Below are 20,733 nucleotides of genomic sequence, written 5' to 3'. Positions count from 1 at the left end.
CCCACCAGCATGTGATCTTGTTAAATAGACACAGAACAAATAGAAAATGACTTTCCAAGTTTGCAGGACGAACAACCATCATTTTAATGTTTCTTTCTTTAAAAAAAACCCAGAATTTTCTATTCAACGTTTGACAGCAATGATCGTTGCTTTGAAATTCTATTGCCAAAATATCATGAAGTAAGGATGGAAGGACTGAGTAGTGTTCAGATGAATGGGCATAAATGTCACCATCAGTCTGTTCTGGTCTAACCACATTGACACTCTGGCCAAGAAGGCACATTAATGCTTCTATTTTCTTTGAAGAAATTCAGCATGTCCAAAATCTCCCTCACCAGTTTTTATAGAAGCACAGCAGATGCATCACAGCTTGGTTCGGAAACTGCTCTGCCCAAAACTGCAAGAACTATTTGAAAGTTGTGAATGGAGCTTAGGCAATTGTGCAAACCATCCTCCCCATCCCCTCATCACCCCACCCCCCCCCCCCCGCCCCCACCACCCCACATGGACTCTGTAAACACATTTGCTTCGGGAAGCAGAAGGAAGTGTCAGCATCTCCAAGGTCCCGTCTCCTTCTGATTACACTCTTGGGCAGAAGATATGCAAATTTCCAAACAGGTTCTTTTCTTTGGCTTGGCTTCACGGATGAAGATTTATGGAGGGGTAAAGTCCACGTCAGCTGCAGCCTTGTTTGTGGCTGACAAGTCCGATGCGGGACAGGCAGACACGGTTGCAGCGATTGCAAGGGAAAATTGGTTGGTTGGGGTTGGGTGTTGGGTTTTTCCTCCTTTGTCTTTTGTCAGTGAGGTGGGCTCTGCGGTCTTCTTCAAAGGAGGTTGCTGCCCGCTGAACTGTGAGGCGCCAAGATGCACGGTTTGAGGCGATATCAGCCCACGGGCGGTGGTCAATGTGGCAGGCGCCAAGAGCTTTCTTTAGGCAGTCCTTGTACCTCTTCTTTGGTGCACCTCTGTCTCGGTGGCCAGTGGAGAGCTCGCCATATAACACGATCTTGGGAAGGCAATGGTCCTCCATTCTGGAGACGTGACCTACCCAGCGAAATTTGATCTTCAGCAGCGTGGATTCGATGCTGTCAGCTTCTGCCATCTCGAGTACTTCGATGTTGGAGATGAAGTCGCTCCAATGAATATTGAGGATGGAGCGGAGACAACGCTGGGGGAAGCGTTCTAGGAGCCGTAGGTGATGCCGGTAAAGGATCCATGATTCGGAGCCGAGCAGGAGTGTGGGTATGACAACGGCTCTGTATACGCTAATCTTTGTGAGGTTTTTCAGTTGGTTGTTTTTCCACTCTTTTGTGTAGTCTTCCAAAGGCGCTATTTGCCTTGGCGAGTCTGTTGTCTATCTCGTTGTCGATCCTTGCATCCGATGAAATGGTGCACATTAGGGTTAGGTACCACCAGCTTAAAGGACAGTTTCTTCCCTACTGTTAAAAGAATGCTGAATGGATGACTCATTTGTAAAATGCCTTTGCAATGAACTTTTTCCCATCAACACTCTACTCTGCACTTGTTTTAATTTGCACTATATGTTGCATTCCAGGATAGGATGATATGACTGGATAGGACTCAAAACAAAAAGTTTCACTGTAGCTTGATACATGTGACAATTAACAATTCATTTTAAATTTAATGCTGTTTCCAGCTCCATTGATGCTGCCTGGCCTGCAGAATATTTCTAACATTCTGAATTTATTTCAGATCTGTATTATCTATAGTACCTTGGATTTTTAGATTGCATTTTCACATTTCATATTTTGGATAGAATTGTATTTTCTTTGCATGTCCAGCATTATTACAATTGAATACCTTGTTTGAAGGTAACACGATATTATTGGAGTGTTGCAAACAGAACGGTCCTCAAGGTTACAAAACACTGGTAACAATTAGAGTTGACCAAGCAGTTTTGTACGTAGTAATGTGGTGTGCAGTACTGTCAGGTGATTAAAGTGATAACAAACATTCTGAGCAATGAGCCTAAAAAATTCTGAGTGATTAAATCAGGCTTATGGCTAGTTTGTTTAAGGTGCACCCTACTCTAAGATGTATGAGAGTAGCCTGTAGCAAATCCTGATATCACATAGAAGAATGCCAGAATAAACTTGCAATTTATTGTCAGAGTATGTACATGACATCACATACAATCCTCAGATTCTTTTTCCTGTGGGAGACACAGAATTACCACTTTTTGGTAGTACTAACGCAAAATTATACACATCATCCACATGTAGACAAATAAAGAACTGTAAAAAGATAACAAATGTAAACAAACTGACTGTTCAATACAGAGAGAATTTAAAAAAATCAAAGTGCCCATGTAAGAGTCCTTAAATGAGTCCCTGATTGAGTTTGTCATTGAGGAGTCTGATGGTGGAGGGTAGCAGCTGTTCCTGAACCTGGTGGTGCGAGTCTAGTAGCACCGATACCTCTTTCCCGATGGCAGCAGCAAGAACAGAGCATGTTGATTGCTGTTGCTCTCCAACAGCAGCGTTCCCTGTAGATGTTCTCAATAGAGTTTGGGGGGGGGAGTTTGCCTGTGATGCCCTGGGCTGTGCCCACTACCTTTTTGAGGGCTTTACACTGAGGGGTATTGGTTTTCCCCTACCAGACAGTGATGCAGCACACTTTCCATTACACATCTGCAGAAATTTGCCAGGGTTTCTGGTATCATACCAAACCGCTACAAACTCCTGAGGAAATAGAGGAGCTGATGTGCTTTCTTCACAATGCCATTAGTGTGTTGAGTCTAGGAAAGAACCTCCTAGGTGGTGATTCCCAAGAACTTAAATTTGCTCATCCTCTCTGCATCTGATCACTGAATCGTACACCTCTGGTTTTCCTTTCCTGAAGTCAACACTCAGCTCCTTGGTTTTGGTGAAATTGAGTGCAAGGTTGTTATTAGTGAACCATTCAGCCTCCCTCCTGTATGCTGACTCATCACCTACTGTGGTTTCGTTGGCACATTGGTGTTATTGTCGTACCGAGCCACACAGTCATAGGTATAAAGTGAGTAGAGCAGGGGGCTAAGAATGCAGCCCTGTGGTGCTCCAGTACTGATGGAGATTGTGGAGGAGAAGTTCTTACCAATCCTCACTGATTGTGGTCTGGTTCATACACTTGAGTACAAAGAAGTTGTACCAATATGCTGCTTGTTTATCAAGCAAAGAGTTGAGAAAATAAAAACCCTTTTGTTCCAACTGTCCATGCTAAACAAGTTGGCAACCTGAGCTGGTTCCATTTGCCTGCATTTGATCCGTATCCTTGTAATCCCTTCCAATCCATATATCTGTCCAAATGTCTGTTGAATGTCAAAATTGTGTCCTATGGCAGTGAACTACCCTCTGAGTGAAAAAAAAGTTGCCCCTCAAGTTTCTCTTAAATTTCTCCCCTCCAGTGGTGTCACTAGGGTTGATGTCACCCAGTGCGGTAACTCATGGTGTCACTCCCACTCTCCCCCGTCCAGACCTCCTTCTGTACCAGACCATACAGAATGCGTAGTAATACTTTTTGTACTAATGTTACTTGTAAATCTTAATTCCCATATATTACTGAATGTAATGGCAATAGTAGTGAGACTAACAAAAATAAAACTACACCTTTAAATTCCTGTATCATACTCACATCAGCAACAAAAACAGTGCGCGCTTGTAGTGCGTGCAGACGAAACCACGTGAGTCGAAGCGTCATTGTAATTGGGTCATAATGACAGCTCTGACTGGAGCACATTGGAAGGTTCAAGAAGTAAATTAGCATTGAGTTTTAGCCTCGTAGCTACATTGATACATGTCAGCTGGGCTTACAAAAAATGTTTTTGTTGTTAAAACTAATTATAGGGATATTGTTATAAAAAATAATATATTCCTTCTGAATCACTGCACAAAAATTTTATAGACAGTCATTTTGGTGTCACTCCCACTGATGGTATCACCCAGTACGATCCGAATCCCCCCGAACCCCTCCTAGTGACGCCAGTGCTTTTAAACCTATGCCCACTGGTTCTAGAATCATTTAGCCTGGGTTCAAGACAGTGTGCATTGACTTTATCCATTGTCCTCCTGATTTAGTAATTTTTTAAATCACCCTTCACCCTCCTGTGCTCTAGGGAATAAAGACCAAGCCTATCTAACCTCTCCCTATATTTCAAGTTCCGAAAACATTCTGGTGAAAAGTGAAGTGATATGATTGAAAACAGAAATTGCTGGGGATACTCAGGGCGAGATCTTTGGAGAAAGAAAAAGAGCCAACATTTCAGATCTGTGACTCTTCATCAGTACATTATCGTTTACTGATTTCAGATATCCAGCATCTGCAGTTTTTGGCTTCTCTGTAGTTATTTTTCTAATCTTTTCAGTTTAATGACACTCTTCCTTTACCAGAAATGCATACAACACTCCATATGTGGCGTCACCAACATCTTTTGCAGTTGTAACATGATGCCCCAACTTTTGTATCTGTGTATCGACCTATGAAGACAAGCACACTCAATGCTCCCTCACCACCCAGACTACCTATGTCACCATTTTCTGGGAACTATGTACAGTAAAACCCCTGGTATCCGGCACCTATGGGGATTAGTAATGCCAGATAAGTGAATTTTCCAGTTGCTTGTGATTGTGCGTTGTGTGATTGGTGAACTCACGGCAAGACGTTCCAATTTTAAACCTGTATTTTGTTTTACCTACGGTATTTATTTTTCCATTTTTTTTGCTAGTTGCTTGAGGCTGTCAGTTGCTTGATTTCCGGATAACAGGGGTTTTGCTCAACTTGTAGCCTTCAGTCTCTCTCTTCTACAACATTCGCCATGACCCTGTTACTTGCTGTGAAAATCCTGCAAACATGCCATAAACGTAGCTTTCCAAATTGTTAATCTAGATGATGTTTGTAAAACTGATGTCTTTATTTTGGAAAATCAAAAGTGATAAAATATTCCAGTGAATATTTATGATCAGTTTCAGGAACAGATTTCCTGTGTACTCCATGCATGTTGGCAACAAGACACCTTGTTATATTCTAAGCCACACTCGTACATTACTTTCTGGCCAGTTTGAAAACCGATCAGTGCTCACTTCTATGCGCAAAGAATGTAGCCTTCCAGAAGGGGGAAGAGATGCCATTTTTAAAGAGTTGACCGAAGAAAATATGATCAGAATCATTAACGTGACTCATTTTCTGACATGAGAGCATGTGATGTCTTAAATGTCTCATTGCCGCTGAAAGATTGCCGTGAAAATACAGTAATTCTGAAGACGGGTTAGTGTAGCAGTTAACGCAACGCTATTACAGTGCCTGTGACCCGAGTTCGAATCCTGTAGGGACTTTGTACATTCTTCCCCTGTCTGCATGGGTTTCCTCCGGGTTCTCCGGTTTACTCCCCACCCCCCCCCCCTTCAAACTGTGCCAGAGTAGGTTAATTGTGGAGTTTGGGTGGCAGAGGGCCGTGGGGCGAAAGGGCCTGTAACTGTGCTGTATGTCTAAATTTAAAAATGTTAAAATGTGAAGGGACAAATTTCAGTGGATGAAACCAAAGCTATTCCTTGCTGTTCACATGGATGTTAAATGTCTCACAGATGCTGCTGCGGATGCTGAGACAGACCTCAACTTAGCAAGTAGTGTCTGAAATCCACAGTAACATTTGTGTAGTCGTATTGCCGTCCGCACTACGGTTATTTATCCCCCGTGTTCCTCTCCTGAGGTATGATTAAGATCCATGGGATCAGTGCTGATATCCCTCTAGCGACCTATCAAAGTTGTCATCCCTCACGTGAGCTTGGGTGGAGAATGTTACTTGAATCTTCAACACGTCAGTTCTGGGCCTCCCTTTAGCTGTTCCAGCTGTGGTTCCATTGCCTCTGACTCAGTTAGTTGTGGTTCAAACTTTGCCCCAGAACAGTATGTACAAGGGGACTGTCGGATTGTCAGAGGTGCTGTCTGTCAAAAGAGACATTAAACCCTGGCATTTATTGATCTCGGGCAGATATGGCATATCCCATGGCATTATTTTAAGTTAAGCAGATGAGTTGACCCAGATGTCCTGGCCAATATTCACCCTCAAAAAATATTACTGAACAGCTTACCTGGATAATATTCACAGTGCAGTTTGTGGGAAATGTGCACAAATTAGTTGTTCAGGTTTTTTTTTTGTTGTAGGAGTGACTGCACTTCAGAATTACTTTGCTGGCAGTGAATTATTTTTGGGTGAGATTAAGAAAAGGATGCAGATGGCACTTGTGTTAATAAAGGCCCATTCTTCTCCCCTTACAGCCCCAGTACACCAAGCAGTGGAAGTGGCATGGTTCACAGGCAGTCAGTAGTGGGAGTACACTTCCACTCCTTGCTGTAACTGTGCCCTTAGTGTTTGGGCTGCACACGTAGCTGAGGAATCTAACTCCCACTCTGAGTTTACCCAGAGAATTAACGACAGACACAGAGTTTCACCAAACCACACTTGATCTCTCTTTACTTCTCTCCTTATCTCTGACGTGAAGTAAAGAGAGTTCGGGTGTGGTTTGATGAATCTCTGTGTCTACGGTATCCTTCATTGCATATTCCCAACTGCACCCCCTTCCACGTCCCCACATCCCCTTCCCTAGGCTAAAGCACTAAGACCAATGTCACCACTTGAGAACACAGCCCAGAGTTATGTTTACAGCCTTCCTTGCTTGGGCTGATATCACAACAGATGTCCAACCCAGTTTCCCTGTGTTCAGTATGTATGTTTGAAAGGTTCTGCTGGTTTATCTCCGTCTTAAAATAAATGGATCCTTCAGGCTATTTTTATAGTCCCTCTGGAACAGCTTCATAGAACCAAGGAACATCACAGTGCAGGAAACAACCCCTTCTAGTTTGTGCCGAACTCTTATTCTGCTGAGTCCCACTGACCTGCTCCCAGCCTTCCATACCTCTCCCATCTATGTACCTGTCCAAATTTTTCTTAAACGTGAACATTGAGCCTCCATTCACCACTTCAGCTGGGAGGTTGTCCTACATTCCCATTACTCTGTTTGAAGAAATTCCTCCTAAATATTTCCCCTTTCACCATTAACCCATGTCTTCTGGTTTGTATCTCATTTACTCTCACTGGAAAAAAAAACTTGCATTCACTTATCCATACCCTCATAATTTTGTATACTTCTATCAAATCTCCCCTCATTCTTCTACATTCCAGGGAATAAAGTCCTAAACTGTTTATCCTTTTCCTGTAACTCAGTTTTGAAGTCCTGGCAACATCCTATTAAATCTTCTCTGCACTCTTTCTATCTTATTGATATTTTTCTTGTAGTTAGGTGACCAAAACTGCACACAATACTCCAAATTTGGCCTCACCAATGTCTTAAACAATTTTACCTTAACATTCCAACTTCTATACTCAATACTTTGATTAATGAAAGCCAAAATACCAAAAATTCTCTTTACAACCCTACAGTATCTATCTGTGATGCCACTTTCATGGAATTATGTATCGTGTCTGTATTCCCAGATCCCTCTGTTCTACCGCACTCATCAGTGTCCTACTATTTACCATGTATGTCCTTCTTTGGTTTGTCCTTCCAAAATGCAACACTTCACACTTGCCTGCATTAAATTCCATCTGCCATTTTTCAGCCCATTTTCACAGCTGCTCCAGATCCTTTGCAAGCTTTTAAAGCCTTCATCTCTGTCCACAACACCTCCAATCTTTGTGCCATCTGCAAACTTGCTGATCCAACTTACCACTTGACATGCAGATCATTGTAGAGATGACCAACTACAATGGTCCGAAGAGTGATCTCTGATTGTACACCACTGATCACAGCCTCCAGTCTGAAAAGCAATTATACACTACCACTCTCTGTGGTAATGTTGAATCCAGTTTACTATTTTAACATGAATATAGGGAGTTGGAACCTTCCTGACTCAGTTTCCCATGTAGAACTGTGTCAAAGGCCTTACTAAAGTCCACAAAGAGAACATCCACAGCCTTTCAATCATCAACTTTCCTAGAAAATCTCTGTAAGATTGGTTAAACACGACCTACCATGTTCAATATACTGTTTCCCAGTCATACGCCAGTGTAGGTTAATTGTGGAGTTTGGTGGCATTTTTAGTAAGAATGAGCAAAAATGGATTTTAATCACTCCCTCTTGTAATTAGGTATTACACTTCAGTCACTCAACCTCCTGAAAAATTAGTTGAACACCATTGACTTCATAGTTACAAAGGATATTGCCAGTGAATCTTTCTTAGAAAGAGGCTGTTTTTTAACATTATTGTCCCAAGCTGTCAAGGAACCTGTAAGATTATCTTTTAAACCCATTCCATCCAAAGTGATAACCAATCGTATCATTCAAGTTTGATGGCCCTGAACCCAAAGAGCAAGAAGCAATATAGTAATGGAATGGTATGCCTTCAAGGTTGGAATCTGTTATCTGCAATCATTTACCATTGTCTGTCATCACCTCTTTGGTTTCAGAATATTAAACTGTGCAATGCAAAACGTCTCTGTTTCTGCCACACCTAATGGTCCTGTATTGTAATGAACTCTTTCAGGTAATGATTAGAATGATACTGCAAGAAATTCTATGATGTGGGATAGATCTTCAATGCAAGTTTTTTTTTCCTTATATGGTTGTATTTAAATAATTGGGGCTTGTCTTTCTGATTCCCTTTGGGGTGGTTAAACTTATGGGAACAAACCCGGATTGTGCTTGATCTAGCACGATATCCAAGTGAATCCTGTTGTGACTATTCCTTTTTGGGTCCCAGTGGGTTGGATCACACTGGAGACCCTGCTGATGTGGTGGTCAACAGCGTGGACCAGTCAACAAGCAGCAGCTGTGCCTTGGCTGGTAGATCCTGGGGTGACATCTCCCTGAATCTCATGAGGGCCATTTGACAGTTCTCTGCTGTCGGAACTCTTTAAGCTGTTTTTAAACATCTCTTATCATTGACATTTAAAAACTTCCAAGGGATTTAAGTAACATGAAACACTGAGAATAATGTTCTTAGTTTGCTGGCAAGTGAAGGTTTTTTTATAGTAAAGTTGTTAATCTTAAGTAGAATAGAGTAAGTAGACTCATGATTCCATACAAATGAATGCCATTATTCTGCATATATAACCAAGGCTGGAAAGTAGAGGTGAGGTGCACCCTCTTTCTCACCTCAAAACATTCATGCTTCTTCCCCTGAACCAGTGTTGAATCATACAGTTGGCGTCATCACCAACAGTGATGAGTCGCACTACGGAGAAGAGGTGGATAATCTTGTGATATGGTGTGAGAGGAACAACCTGAGTCTCAATAAGGACAAGATGAAGGAGATGATCGTGGACTTTAGGAGGACCAGGAATGACCACCCTCCACTACACATCAACAACTCTGTAGGAGAAGTTCTTCGGAGTTAACTTAACTAGTGACCTATCATGGACACTGAATATCTTCTCTTCCCACCACTACACTCCCCCCCGCACCCCCCATCATCGATGTGTTCTAATGGGATCGTTGTTTGCAGAGAACATGCAAAATAATTGAGGACCTCTTCCACCCTGAACATGACATCTTTCAGCTGCTCCCATCAGGAAAGAGAGACAGGACCACCAGGTTGAGGAGGAACAACATCCCCTGGGCAGTGAGAATACTGAACAACCTTATGAACTGCTCACACTAACCATCTGAGACTCTTGTATTCAGGAAACTATTTATTTACTTATTTGAATATATGAATACTTGTTCTGCATATGTATAGTTTGTCTGTATGTGCGTTATGTCTGGTTGTGTGTCTGTGTGTTTTGCACTGAGGACCGGAAAATACTGTTTCAGATGACAATAGATTTGACACAAACATTACAATCTGACCTTCATCTCATCCCTCACCTTTGTTGGAAGACAGGAGTAAACTGTTCTGCTCACTGCAGCTAGCCAGTGTCTCTCTCTGCATTGGCCAACTGAAGACCAATACTGTTCGGCTAAATAACTAGTTGACGATTTAAGCTTTGGAGCATTTGCAAACCTCCCTTTGATATCTTTAATTGTGATCATATGTTTTAGATTTAATTAAACACGCCCAACCAAATAGGAAGAATGAAACAAATATTAGATGTTTGCCCCAGAAAGGATCGCTTTCTCTGGTTTCACTGTGATCATGGAGACGGGTGTTCAACATCTGGTGAAGGAAACTTGATCTGTTAACTTGACTTCCAAGAAATGAGCAAAAGTCACTCCCTTACATACTCTTTAGAAAATGTATTATGTCATTAAAACACATTGCTGATAAACCGCTTTGAATTCGAGCAGAATCAAAACATAATTACCCATGGGGCAAATTGCTGAGTCCTGATGTATTTTGATACAGACTGTTACATAATGCTCAATAATGGAAAATTGACAGTAACGTGATGTCCCTGCCAGTAATCCTGTCTAAAGCAGAACAAGAACAAATGGTTTATTAATCTTCTGGAAACCTGTAATCAGAAGCTTCAGACAGGAGGAGGTGAGTAACCACCTTCTCCCTCTGTTGAACTACAATTGTTTCTGCAACAAGCAAGGATTTCAGGTCATTGGACGGGTTGTTTGAAATTCTGTGGCACAGCTTAGAAAATGGACCCTGTTACTCTGCTGTGGTCTTGCAGGAAGGCATAATTGCATAATCTGTTTAGAGTTCTATTTATCATCAAAGAATTTCTTTGAAAGGCCAATACCTTAAGAAGGTTTCTTTGCAAACAGCAATTACTCCTTCTCAAAGGTGATTCTTTGAGACTTGGGATGATCTGCTTCCAGTCCACTGCTGTGAGTTCTGAGATTGTTGATGAGGACAATACAAGTGGTCAGGAGGTCTTACTGGAGTGGATGGGTGGTTCGTTTGGGAAGTGATGTGAGTTCTCGATGCCATTCCTAATCTTGCTTCTCCTTTTCGAACAACCATGGGCCAGGGAGTTGCAGTGGAAATGTTAAACTTTTTCTAGGAAGCTTTTGAGAACCTCCTCGAACCTTCCCTTCTCTCCAGCCAGTAATCTTTAGCTGTGGCGGAGTTCTGTGTAGAGTGGTCGGATTCAAGAGTTCTGTGTGGGGCTTGCAAAGGAAGTGTTCTACTCTCTTGTGACCAGTATCAGTGCAGATGGTATTGGCCTGGGAGACATTACTAATAATGTTTTTTAAAATCCTGTCAATGAATTTGGAAGAGTTTGCAAAAGCAACTTGAATGAGGCCCCTTTTACAGTTTGTCCATATCTTAGGAGGGCAGAGGCCACTGGTGCTTGATACACTGTACAACAAGCATTCTGCTGGGATTAATCTTGATCTTCAATCTCCCCTTTCCTTAGATAACCATAGGCTGCACTTAGGCGGTGAGAGCAATGGTCTATTGAAGTACTACTGAAGTAATGTTTCATTGTAAAATAGACCATGCTTCTACTGTGGCGAACCATCAAACCGGCATCCGTAGTTGCGGGCCCCCGCAGGATCAGGAGTTCCCAATGGCTGGGGTGGGGGATGAGGCGGAAATAACTCTGGGAGGCGCGTGATTTCAGAGGTCAGGTGATTGTGTCAACTGCAATTATTTAAACACCTGTGAAGATTCCATTGAGCAGTTCAGTTGGTTCAGCTCACGGAGAACTTCTGTTGTGCTCTATTCACTGCACCACTCACACAACTACATTTTACATAGTTGATTTTATTTTGGATTGAGAATCGATCACAGGCTTAGTCACTGAATTGTAAAAACATTATTGCATGTAATAGGATCACTCATATTCTTGAACACGTGCTCTCCTCAAAAATGGTTCAGTCAGTCCCATTCTGATGAAGAGTCACTAACCTGAAATGTTAACTGTTTCCCTTTTCCTTTGGTGCCATTTTCTGCTTTTCTTTTGGATTTCTAACATTTGTTCCCAGTTCAATCCTCATTTTATTTCCTATTCCACATTTTTCTCTTACAAATATCAATCCTCTTCTGAAAATAATAGTTACAAAGAGCACCAGAGAATTTCAGATCTTGATTCCCTGCTGCATGAAGAAAGTTTTCCTCATTTCACCACTGGTCCTTGAGCCAATCGCATTTAAATTCTGTCTCCTGTTTTTTTTTAAACCTTTCACCAATGGAAACAGTTTCTCTTTATTGTCCTTCCCCAGGCACTTCAAGAATTCTATCACATCATCATATTCTGTTTTCTTCTAATAAAACAATCAACATTTCCGGAGGCACTTTTTATGCTTTGTGTCTCTCAGGAGATTGAATAAAATCTTTTCGAGCTGCATTTAATGCGACAAATCAAGCTATCTTTCACCTGTAAAATTTGCAAAGTTTTATTTGCCTTCAATTTTGCAATGCAGATTTTACCATTCTCTGTCGTAAAAGGAAATTTGTGGGTACAAATCAAATTAATCAGGGTTAGTCTGGCACATTGATGGGAGCGTCATCCTATTTCAATCAATGAGACCATTTTTAATCTAAATCTCACTGAGGACAAAGGACGTTGGCTAATCATTGAAGCTAATGAGACGAGCAATATTACAGGAGCAGAGTGTTTTGAATAGTAGTTGGTATTAGTGCATACTGTAGACGAGGTTGTTAACCCCTAATTATACATCCATTAATATCTTTTTAATGTATGAAAAGGGCACAACAGCAGAAAAATAATGGATTTCTGACCGGGTGAGTGGGGCCTTGTACATTACCATTGTATGGATTATTGACAGAAGTTTAAGTTTGTTCTCTCACCACAGAAAAAAGGAATTTATAGGCACTACTTTCATGAGGAAAATCCATGACGTCAACTGGCATTCATTTGTTTTCTGTTGCTTTTGAATGTTTTGACTTCATCGAGCACCACAGGAACATAGGAAGTAGGAACAGGAGTAGGCCAAAGATGGCCCATCGAGCCTGCTCCGCCATGACCGTAGGCTTTCTGACATTATATTACTTCTCTTAATTTGCTCAAGTCCTTCTACAGCCTCTGTGTTTCCTCTACCCTACCCGCTCCTCCTCCTAACTTCATATCATCTGCAAACTTGGCCCCAAAGTCATTCATTCCATAATCCAAATCATTAATATACTACATAAAAAGTAGTCCCAACACCCACCCCTATGGAACACCACTAGCAACTAGCAGCTAATCAGAAAATTCTCCCTGTATTCCAGCTCACTGCTTCTTGCCAATCAGCCAATACTCCTCTCATGCTAGTATATTTCCTGTTGTACCATGGGGTCTTGTCTTGATAAGTAGCCTCGTGTGCTGCACCATGTCAAATTCCTTCTGAAAATCCAAATATACAACATCCACTGCATCTGCTTTATCTAGCCTGCTTGTCACCTCTTCAAATAGTTTTGTCAGGCAAGATTTTCCCTGAAGGAAACAATGCGGGCTTTGATCTATCCTGTTACGTGTCTCCAAATACGCCATAACCTCATCCTTTACAATCAACTCCAACATCTTCCCAACCAGCCTATAATTTTTTTTTTTCTGCTGCCTCCCCACCACCCACCCTCGACCCTCCACTTGAAAAGTGCGGTGACATTTGCGATTTTAGAGCCCTCCTGGAGCATGCCAGAATCTGTTGATTATATCTGGTTCGGGAGACATCCACCAGTAGAAAATTCAAATTTCTGAGCACTTCTTCCTTGAAATAGCAGCCATATTTACTTGCCTTCCCTGATACCCTTCGACATCTGGGATGTTGCTAGTGTCTTCCACAGTGAAGACTAATGCAAAATACTTATTTAGTGCATCTGCCATCTCCTTGTCTCCCATTATTATTTCTCCAGCAATATTTTCTAGTGGTCTGATATCTACGCTCTCCTCTTTTAATACACTTGAAGAAGCTTTTTGTTTCCTCTTTAATATTATTTCCTAGCCTTCTTCACCTTTTCCCTCCTTATGAGTTTTTTTTTAGTACCTTCTGAAAGTTTTACAAACTTCCCAATCCACTATCTTCCCACTAACCTTTGCTTCCTGTATGCCCTCTCTTGTGCTTTCACATTGGCTTGACTTCCCTTGTCAGCCGCAGTTGTGACATTTTTCCATTTGAATATTTCCTCTTTTGTTTGATATGTATTTATCGTGCACCTTCCCCATTTCTTGCAGAAACTCTATCCATTTCCTGCTCTGTCATCTTCCCTACTCGTGCTTCCTTCCAATCTACTTTCACCGGTTCCTCTCTAACACCACAATAATTTCAGTTACTCCACTGAAATACCGACACATCAGACTAGTTTTAGTGGCGTGCACCCAGACACCATTTATTGTTACGGTGCAGTCTACAGAAGCTGCACTTTCAGTGCCTCTGGACTGACCTTTGCATTTACAATGATGACCCTTTGCATTTGCATTTTGATATCTATGAATGAGCAGAGCTGATGAAATCAAATGAAGCGAAGGGGGCACTTCACTTGCCAATAAAAGCTTGGAGTTATCTTCTTTTAGAAAGGGCTGCTGTGCAATTAGATCGTAGCTTTTATATAAAGGTTTCTTGTCACTTAGTAATACCTTAATAATATATTACATTGACTTTTGTCTGCCGCAAGGCAGAGAGTGGCCATGAGCATTGCTCGGTACCCCCAACAAGAGGAGAAAGAGTTGAACAAGAGAGTGCCTTCAGGGACAGAGTCGTAGATAAGTAAAAATATTTAATGATATTTAAAGTTTGTGGATGTTGTTGCAGCTGCTGTTTGGGCGAATACTTCACGTTAATTAGTTTGTATGTTTGAAGGCTCAATTCAGACATGTAATGCGATTCATTAATGAGCATTGCTCCTGTGTGTTAGATGCTAGGACCACGAGGAGTCAGCTTATGAACTGTATTTTTCCTACGAATGTCACATGCTACTGCAAACAGGGTCAAGTTACAGTTTGATCATCTTCAAAGTAAATAACCTTGTGCGTGTCAGTAATGGGCAGAGCTCAAAAAAGGAGAAATGATTGACATTTGCTTCCCAACAAAACCTTGGGCAGATCAATAGCTAAACTGATGCCCCTCTTCCTGGTGCAGGGTGACTGAGTATACTCCCAGAATGAATACAACCTTGTTTCTTGCTTTGTGTGAAAGTCTTTTCTGTTAATGCACTTGTCAAAAGAATATGTGCTGAGTGTAACAGGGCAAGTTGTGATGCTATAATTAACTTTCATAGCCAGGAGGGCTGCAGTTATATAAACGTACAGGAATGTGCTCGTCTTGCTAGCTTGTAGGTGATGCTGGAACCTCATTGATTAGAGGGTGAGCTTTGAGTGCCTTTGGAACTAATTCAAAGTCTTGGAATGACCAACGGTGATGCAACCTGGTTAACACTGTAATTATAGGTCTTGAATGTACAGTCAGCCTTGGCTATGTTAACCTTAGTATAACTCAGCAGACACTGGAGAGATGCTCTATCTCAAGACATAATATTAATGAGAGAAGGTCAAATTAATGTTGCTGTTTCTGAACCCATTCAGAGGTAGGGAGGGTGAGCAAATTTAAATTTCTGGGAGTCACCTTTCCTGGCCCCACCACACTGACGTCCTGGTGAAAAAAGTGCATTAGCCCCTCAACTTCCTCATGAGTTTTCAGAGGTTTGGTATGACATTGGAAACCTTGGAAACTTCTACAGATGTGTCGTGGAGCGTGTGCTGACCGGCTGCATCACAGTCTGGTATGAGGACATCAATACCATTGAGTGGAAAACCCTGCAAAAGGTAATGGATGCAGTCTAGTACATCACAGGCAAAACTCTCCACACCGTCAATTAAAATCAACAGGCAACGCCATCAGAGAGCAGCAGCAAATCATCAAGGATTCCCACTACTGCTGCAAGGCAAAAGGCATAGGTGCATGCAGACTCACACCACCAGGTTCAGGAATAGCTGCTAACCCTCCGCTGTCAGACTCCTTAATGACAAACTCAATCAGGGACTCTTTGCACATTATTTATGATTGAATATTTTATCTTCTGTATTGCACAGTTGTTCAGATTTCCTTCTTTGTTGACATTTCTCTCTTTGTATTTTTTTCGTGAGTACAGTTTATTTTGCTCTCTCGTTAAGTAGAAATTCTGCCCAGCCTGCGGAACAAAATAATAATCTCAGGGTTGTATGTGATGTCATCTATGTCCTCAGATAATAAATCTGAACTTTGAACATTGTCCCAAATCCTCAATCCTTTACAAATGTTTCAAAGGATTGAAAGTGTTCTGAAATATATCTTTGAATAAGCTATAGGACAGGGACAGGTCTTTTGGCCCAACATCCTGCTGCTTGCGCATCTCCATTTTCCCCGCATATTCCCATTCCTCAGTTTTAAGTTCAGCAACCACATTTTATCAAAGTCCGTACATTTTTAAAAATTAATCACAATAGACAATCACATATTGTCTTTCTCTTGTCTTCGTTCCTGGGCTAGTGACTCCCTGCATTCATTATGAACAAGGTGACACAATTTATGTTTCCACCCCACGCCCCACATCCCATCTCGGCAACCTCCGAGTGAATGAGTCTTGTCACAGTCAGAGCTGCAATGGATAAACCGCAGAACTGAAAGGTACCTGTCCACTGGGCCATTCTGTTACCTCCATGCAATTGCACAGACGCTGTCCTCGAAATAAAAACACAGAACTGCTGGAGGAATTCATCAAATCTCGCAGCATCCGTAGGAGGTAAAGATGCATAACCGGCATTTCGGGCCTGGGCCCTTTCTCAAGGTAAGAACCTTGAAATGTATAAACATATCTTTACCTCCAATGGACCTTGTGAGACCTGCTGAGTTCCTCCAGTATTTCCGTGTTTATGACAATTTCCCTTGCATGGTCTGAGTTATCAGTGACTTGAATGGAAAATGATTCAGTGGTGTATTTAGCAAAACTTCAGCATCATTAATTTGCCATCAGGAAAGTGCTGTCTGGCCATGCTACTGAATAAACACAATATCTTATTTTTCTGCAATTTGATAAGTAGTCATGTGCTAATTGACCTGGATATCCTTGGTGCTCTTAAGGAGTAAACGTAATATAGGAATGGGCAAGGTTTTGTGACTTAGCCATTGTGGTCCCAATTAATAATCTCTCATGCCTCTTCTGTGGATTTACTGCTGACTTAGTTATTCATTCCTTATGCTCTTTCTGCGATGTAAAGATTCTATGAAAGTGGCCATTCAGCCCAAAAGTGGTTAATTGAGGAGCAATCTATTTAGGTTCATTCCTTGGTTCTTTCACGGCACATTATTTTCCCTTAACTACCTATCTGATCCTCTTTGGTGTGGCAACGGGCAATGAGATTGCAACAAAAGCAAATTGTGTGTAGTCCATCTCCCCCACTGCAGTTCCACATTATAGTATGGCCAAGAGTTATCAGGCTGCATTGAACCTGATTTTGCTCGTACACAGCCTTCCAATTAAGCTGAGCATTTTATGTTCTAACTTGACTTGAGGGACAGGGATCTAAGCCCAAAATTGTAAGGATCTTACTGAGGGGGGTGGCGTCACTGCTTTATCTTTTTAAAAGATCTTTAAACTTATTGAGTTTAATAAAAAGATACATACATATACATACATATAGATCTAGAGTATAAGAGACTAAAAATTTGAACATTTGAAATAAAACCTTGATTATACATAATATAAATGGTGCACCCCTTTAGATCAAGCCTACTATATCAAAAATATTGAAAAAAGAAAAAAGAAAACAAAAAAGAGGGAACCCCCCCCCCCCCACTTTTTCTATACCACATAGAGGTAAAGAGAAAGTCAGACTCGTGCGTGTGTGCGAATGCATGTGCGCTCGGTCATGTTGATGTTGGTGGGGCCAGACAAACCCAAGCCTTTTAGTTTCTTTCATGCCTCCACCATGTATGTGGATTCAATTCCATTGTGTGCACTTCCATTTTTCTCAAGAGGATGAATTTTTTTTAAAAAAAAGCACTGGCCAAAATCCTTGGACAAGATTTGTGATTCATGACTTCCCATTGGATCTTTTTGTATTAGGATACACCACATGCTGGAATCTGATTTGAGATGTTTGCTGTGCTTCTTAGATACCGAGAAGCCTCGAACTCCTTCCTCCTAACCATTGCACCCTTCACTCATGATGGAAGGAACTGACCTCAGCCCTTAATTAATAAAATTCACTGGTAATAGTATTTCTTTTCAAGCAGGAAAGACAGAAGATCAAGTCACTTTGTCTTCGTGCCAATGGTAAAAATTCATTCAGTAAACATTTTTATGATGTTTTGATTTGCAATCACAAAGGAGGAAGTAACAGAAACAGTTATAGGCTGGAGCCCAACTGCACAAACAACCACACAGGAAGCCATTGTAATGCGAACAGTAACATGTCGTTCATTGAAGATCTACCAAAGGAGAGATTAATATTTTCTTTTTGACCCTGTGTTATAAGCATTGCCCTCTGGGCTGTAAAATTTGTAATTTATTGGGTGTGTACCATTTTTAAATAATTGTATCATGAGACCAACTGCATTCTATGTATATTAGCTTTTAAAATTAAGTTTAGACATACAACACGATAACAGGCCTTTCCGGCCCACGAACCCATGCCTCCCAAATAGCCTACAATCCCTGCATGTTGTTGAGGAAACTCCTGTGGACACAGGGAGATCGCTGGAGTCGAACCCCGGTTGTTGGCACTAACCACTACGGTAACCGTACCGCCCTTTATTGTCAGCATTAAACAGGCTGGCACCAGAAATGGAAATATTCCGCCTTCCCTCCAAGTTATTTCATTTAATGAAACACTTTTTTGGGATTAACTTGCTGACTTTCCTCCAATATTTTGGGAGAGTGATGAGTGCCGGGATGAGGAGTGGGGGGGTGGGGGGGGTGGGATATGCCTGGCTGCAAGGTTCTGAAGGTGGTGGTGTACACCTGCTGCTGCTTCCATCCTCTCATGGGCAACTACCTTTACGCTGCCTTTTTGTTCAGAGTCATTCCCATTTTAACACATGTCGAATGGTACAATATAGGATGGAGGGTGTTGGTCCCCACAGTGACTGTTGTGGTCACTGCTACTGATGCTGTCACAGACATGCATGTGCCACGAGTAAATTTGGTCAGGTAGGTTTATCCCATATAATATTTAACATATGTGGTTCTGTCCTCTGGGATTTGGTCTGTGATGGGATGACAAAACCAGTCTTTATGAACACTCCCAGATGTTTCACTGCTGCTCTCACTATCAGTGAATAAAGGTGAGTTCTGAGGGAAGATAGAAGGTTGTAATCAGGTGTTGATTCCCTGCCCCGATGTGATTGGATGCCATAAAACATCATGGGGTCTGGAAGGCTTTGCAAGGTGGATTCAGAAATTTAGCGGATTATTAACACCGCTTTATAGAATACAAAGAGCGAAGAGAAAATCGAGAAGATTTTTATTTTAGAAGGATGTAAGAAAATGAATAATGATTATTGAATCATTAATTAAAAAGGGCATTTAATAAATATTTGAGAAAGGGAAATACATAAACGATTTAGGGAACTCTGCCTTCAGTTGATCACCTAGTGTTGGCACAGAGATGATATAATCCACTATGTCCCCTGTTATGTATCATTATATTTGCTACATAAAATACACTGTTTGACCGGCTAAGTTTCTCCAGCGTTGTGTTGTTACAGAATCTGAGTTTGCCTGCTTCAAATTAGTCTGCTGAGGAGCTCTTTTACTGTGATTGGGAAGAAGAAGATTTATGAGTCACTTTTTAAAATTGTGGGCACAGATTAATCTGAGACTTGCTCACAGAGGCTGTGGATTGTTTGAGGCATGATGCTTTATGGCCTGGGTTTGTGTCTCAGTAACTTCTCAAATTGCAATGTCAAATTTTACCGTGGGTTATTCTTCCTGATAGAAAATATTCCCTGACTGGTTTGCTGTGGGGTTTGGTTATCGAAAAGGGGAGAGGTGCCCAAGACAAGTTGTAGTTTTCCCACCAGTCTGTACACTTGGTGTTTGCAGCGGGAGAACAGATGGTGATTTGTCGCCATTCAGTCAGTGAACTAAATTTGTATTCCGTGGTGAAAATAGTCATTGGTAACGAAACAAAGTTTATAAATCTTCCTGGGTGAAATGACTAGTTTTTCCCTTCCTGTGAAATAAGCAGATCAATTATTGATTTTATTTTTCCCCTTTGTGCTTTGGTAAATCTTGTTGTTTCTCTGTTCCTCTGTAGACTGGACGTGTGGATAAGAATCACCCCCTGGTATGTGGCCACACGGCTCCTGTGCTTGACATTGACTGGTGCCCGCACAATGACAACGTTATAGCCAGCGGATCTGAGGATTGTACCGTTATGGTAAGGATTAATCGGTTCATACTCACTAAAGAGGTGAATGATATGCCATACTACGATATGATTTGTGGACTTGAATCAGATGGAGGAATAGTGTGCATCCCATTTGGTGAATTGGAAAGGGGAATTCCTGCTCCAGGGGCTAATGCTCATGTACAAGAAATGAGAAATTTTTAATTTAGACATGCAGCACAGTAACTGGTTCCTTTTGGCCCATGAACCCAATTACTCCCCATTGACCTCCAACCCCAGTACATTTTGAACGGTGGGAGGAAATTAGAGCATCTGGAGGAAACCCACGCCGACACAGGGAGAACGGACAAACTCCTTACAGACGTGCTCAGTTTGAACTTTGCTCGCTGGCACTGCAACAGTGTTGTGCTAACCGCTACATTAACCGTGCCGGCCCCAAAATTTTATTGCACAGTAAAAGACCATTTCGCCATTGCCAGGTCTCAGAAAGTACAATTTGTAAATGGTGCAAAT

The 20,733-nt window shown here is 41.6% G+C and overlaps 1 protein-coding gene across 5 annotated transcripts in view; it reads left to right on the top strand.

The window, feature by feature from the left end:
- LOC138749742 (coronin-6-like) overlaps positions 1-20,733 on the top strand; it is a 184,357-nt gene that overhangs the window by 96,969 nt on the left and 66,655 nt on the right. For 4 of the 5 annotated variants that reach the window (XM_069911543.1, XM_069911542.1, XM_069911546.1 and 1 more), the window contains one exon: positions 20,128-20,250. In XM_069911543.1, the coding sequence (XP_069767644.1) occupies positions 20,128-20,250 (123 nt within the window). Of the gene's footprint in view, positions 1-19,086; positions 19,154-20,127; positions 20,251-20,733 lie in introns of those variants that run through there. The other variant, XM_069911545.1, reaches the window with a different exon arrangement.

The sequence above is a fragment of the Narcine bancroftii genome, chromosome 14 (genome assembly GCF_036971445.1).
Source record: "Narcine bancroftii isolate sNarBan1 chromosome 14, sNarBan1.hap1, whole genome shotgun sequence".
Lineage (NCBI taxonomy): Eukaryota > Metazoa > Chordata > Chondrichthyes > Torpediniformes > Narcinidae > Narcine > Narcine bancroftii.
The sequence above is the reverse complement of the archived record's forward strand: the minus strand, read 5'-3'. Positions and strand labels throughout refer to the sequence as shown.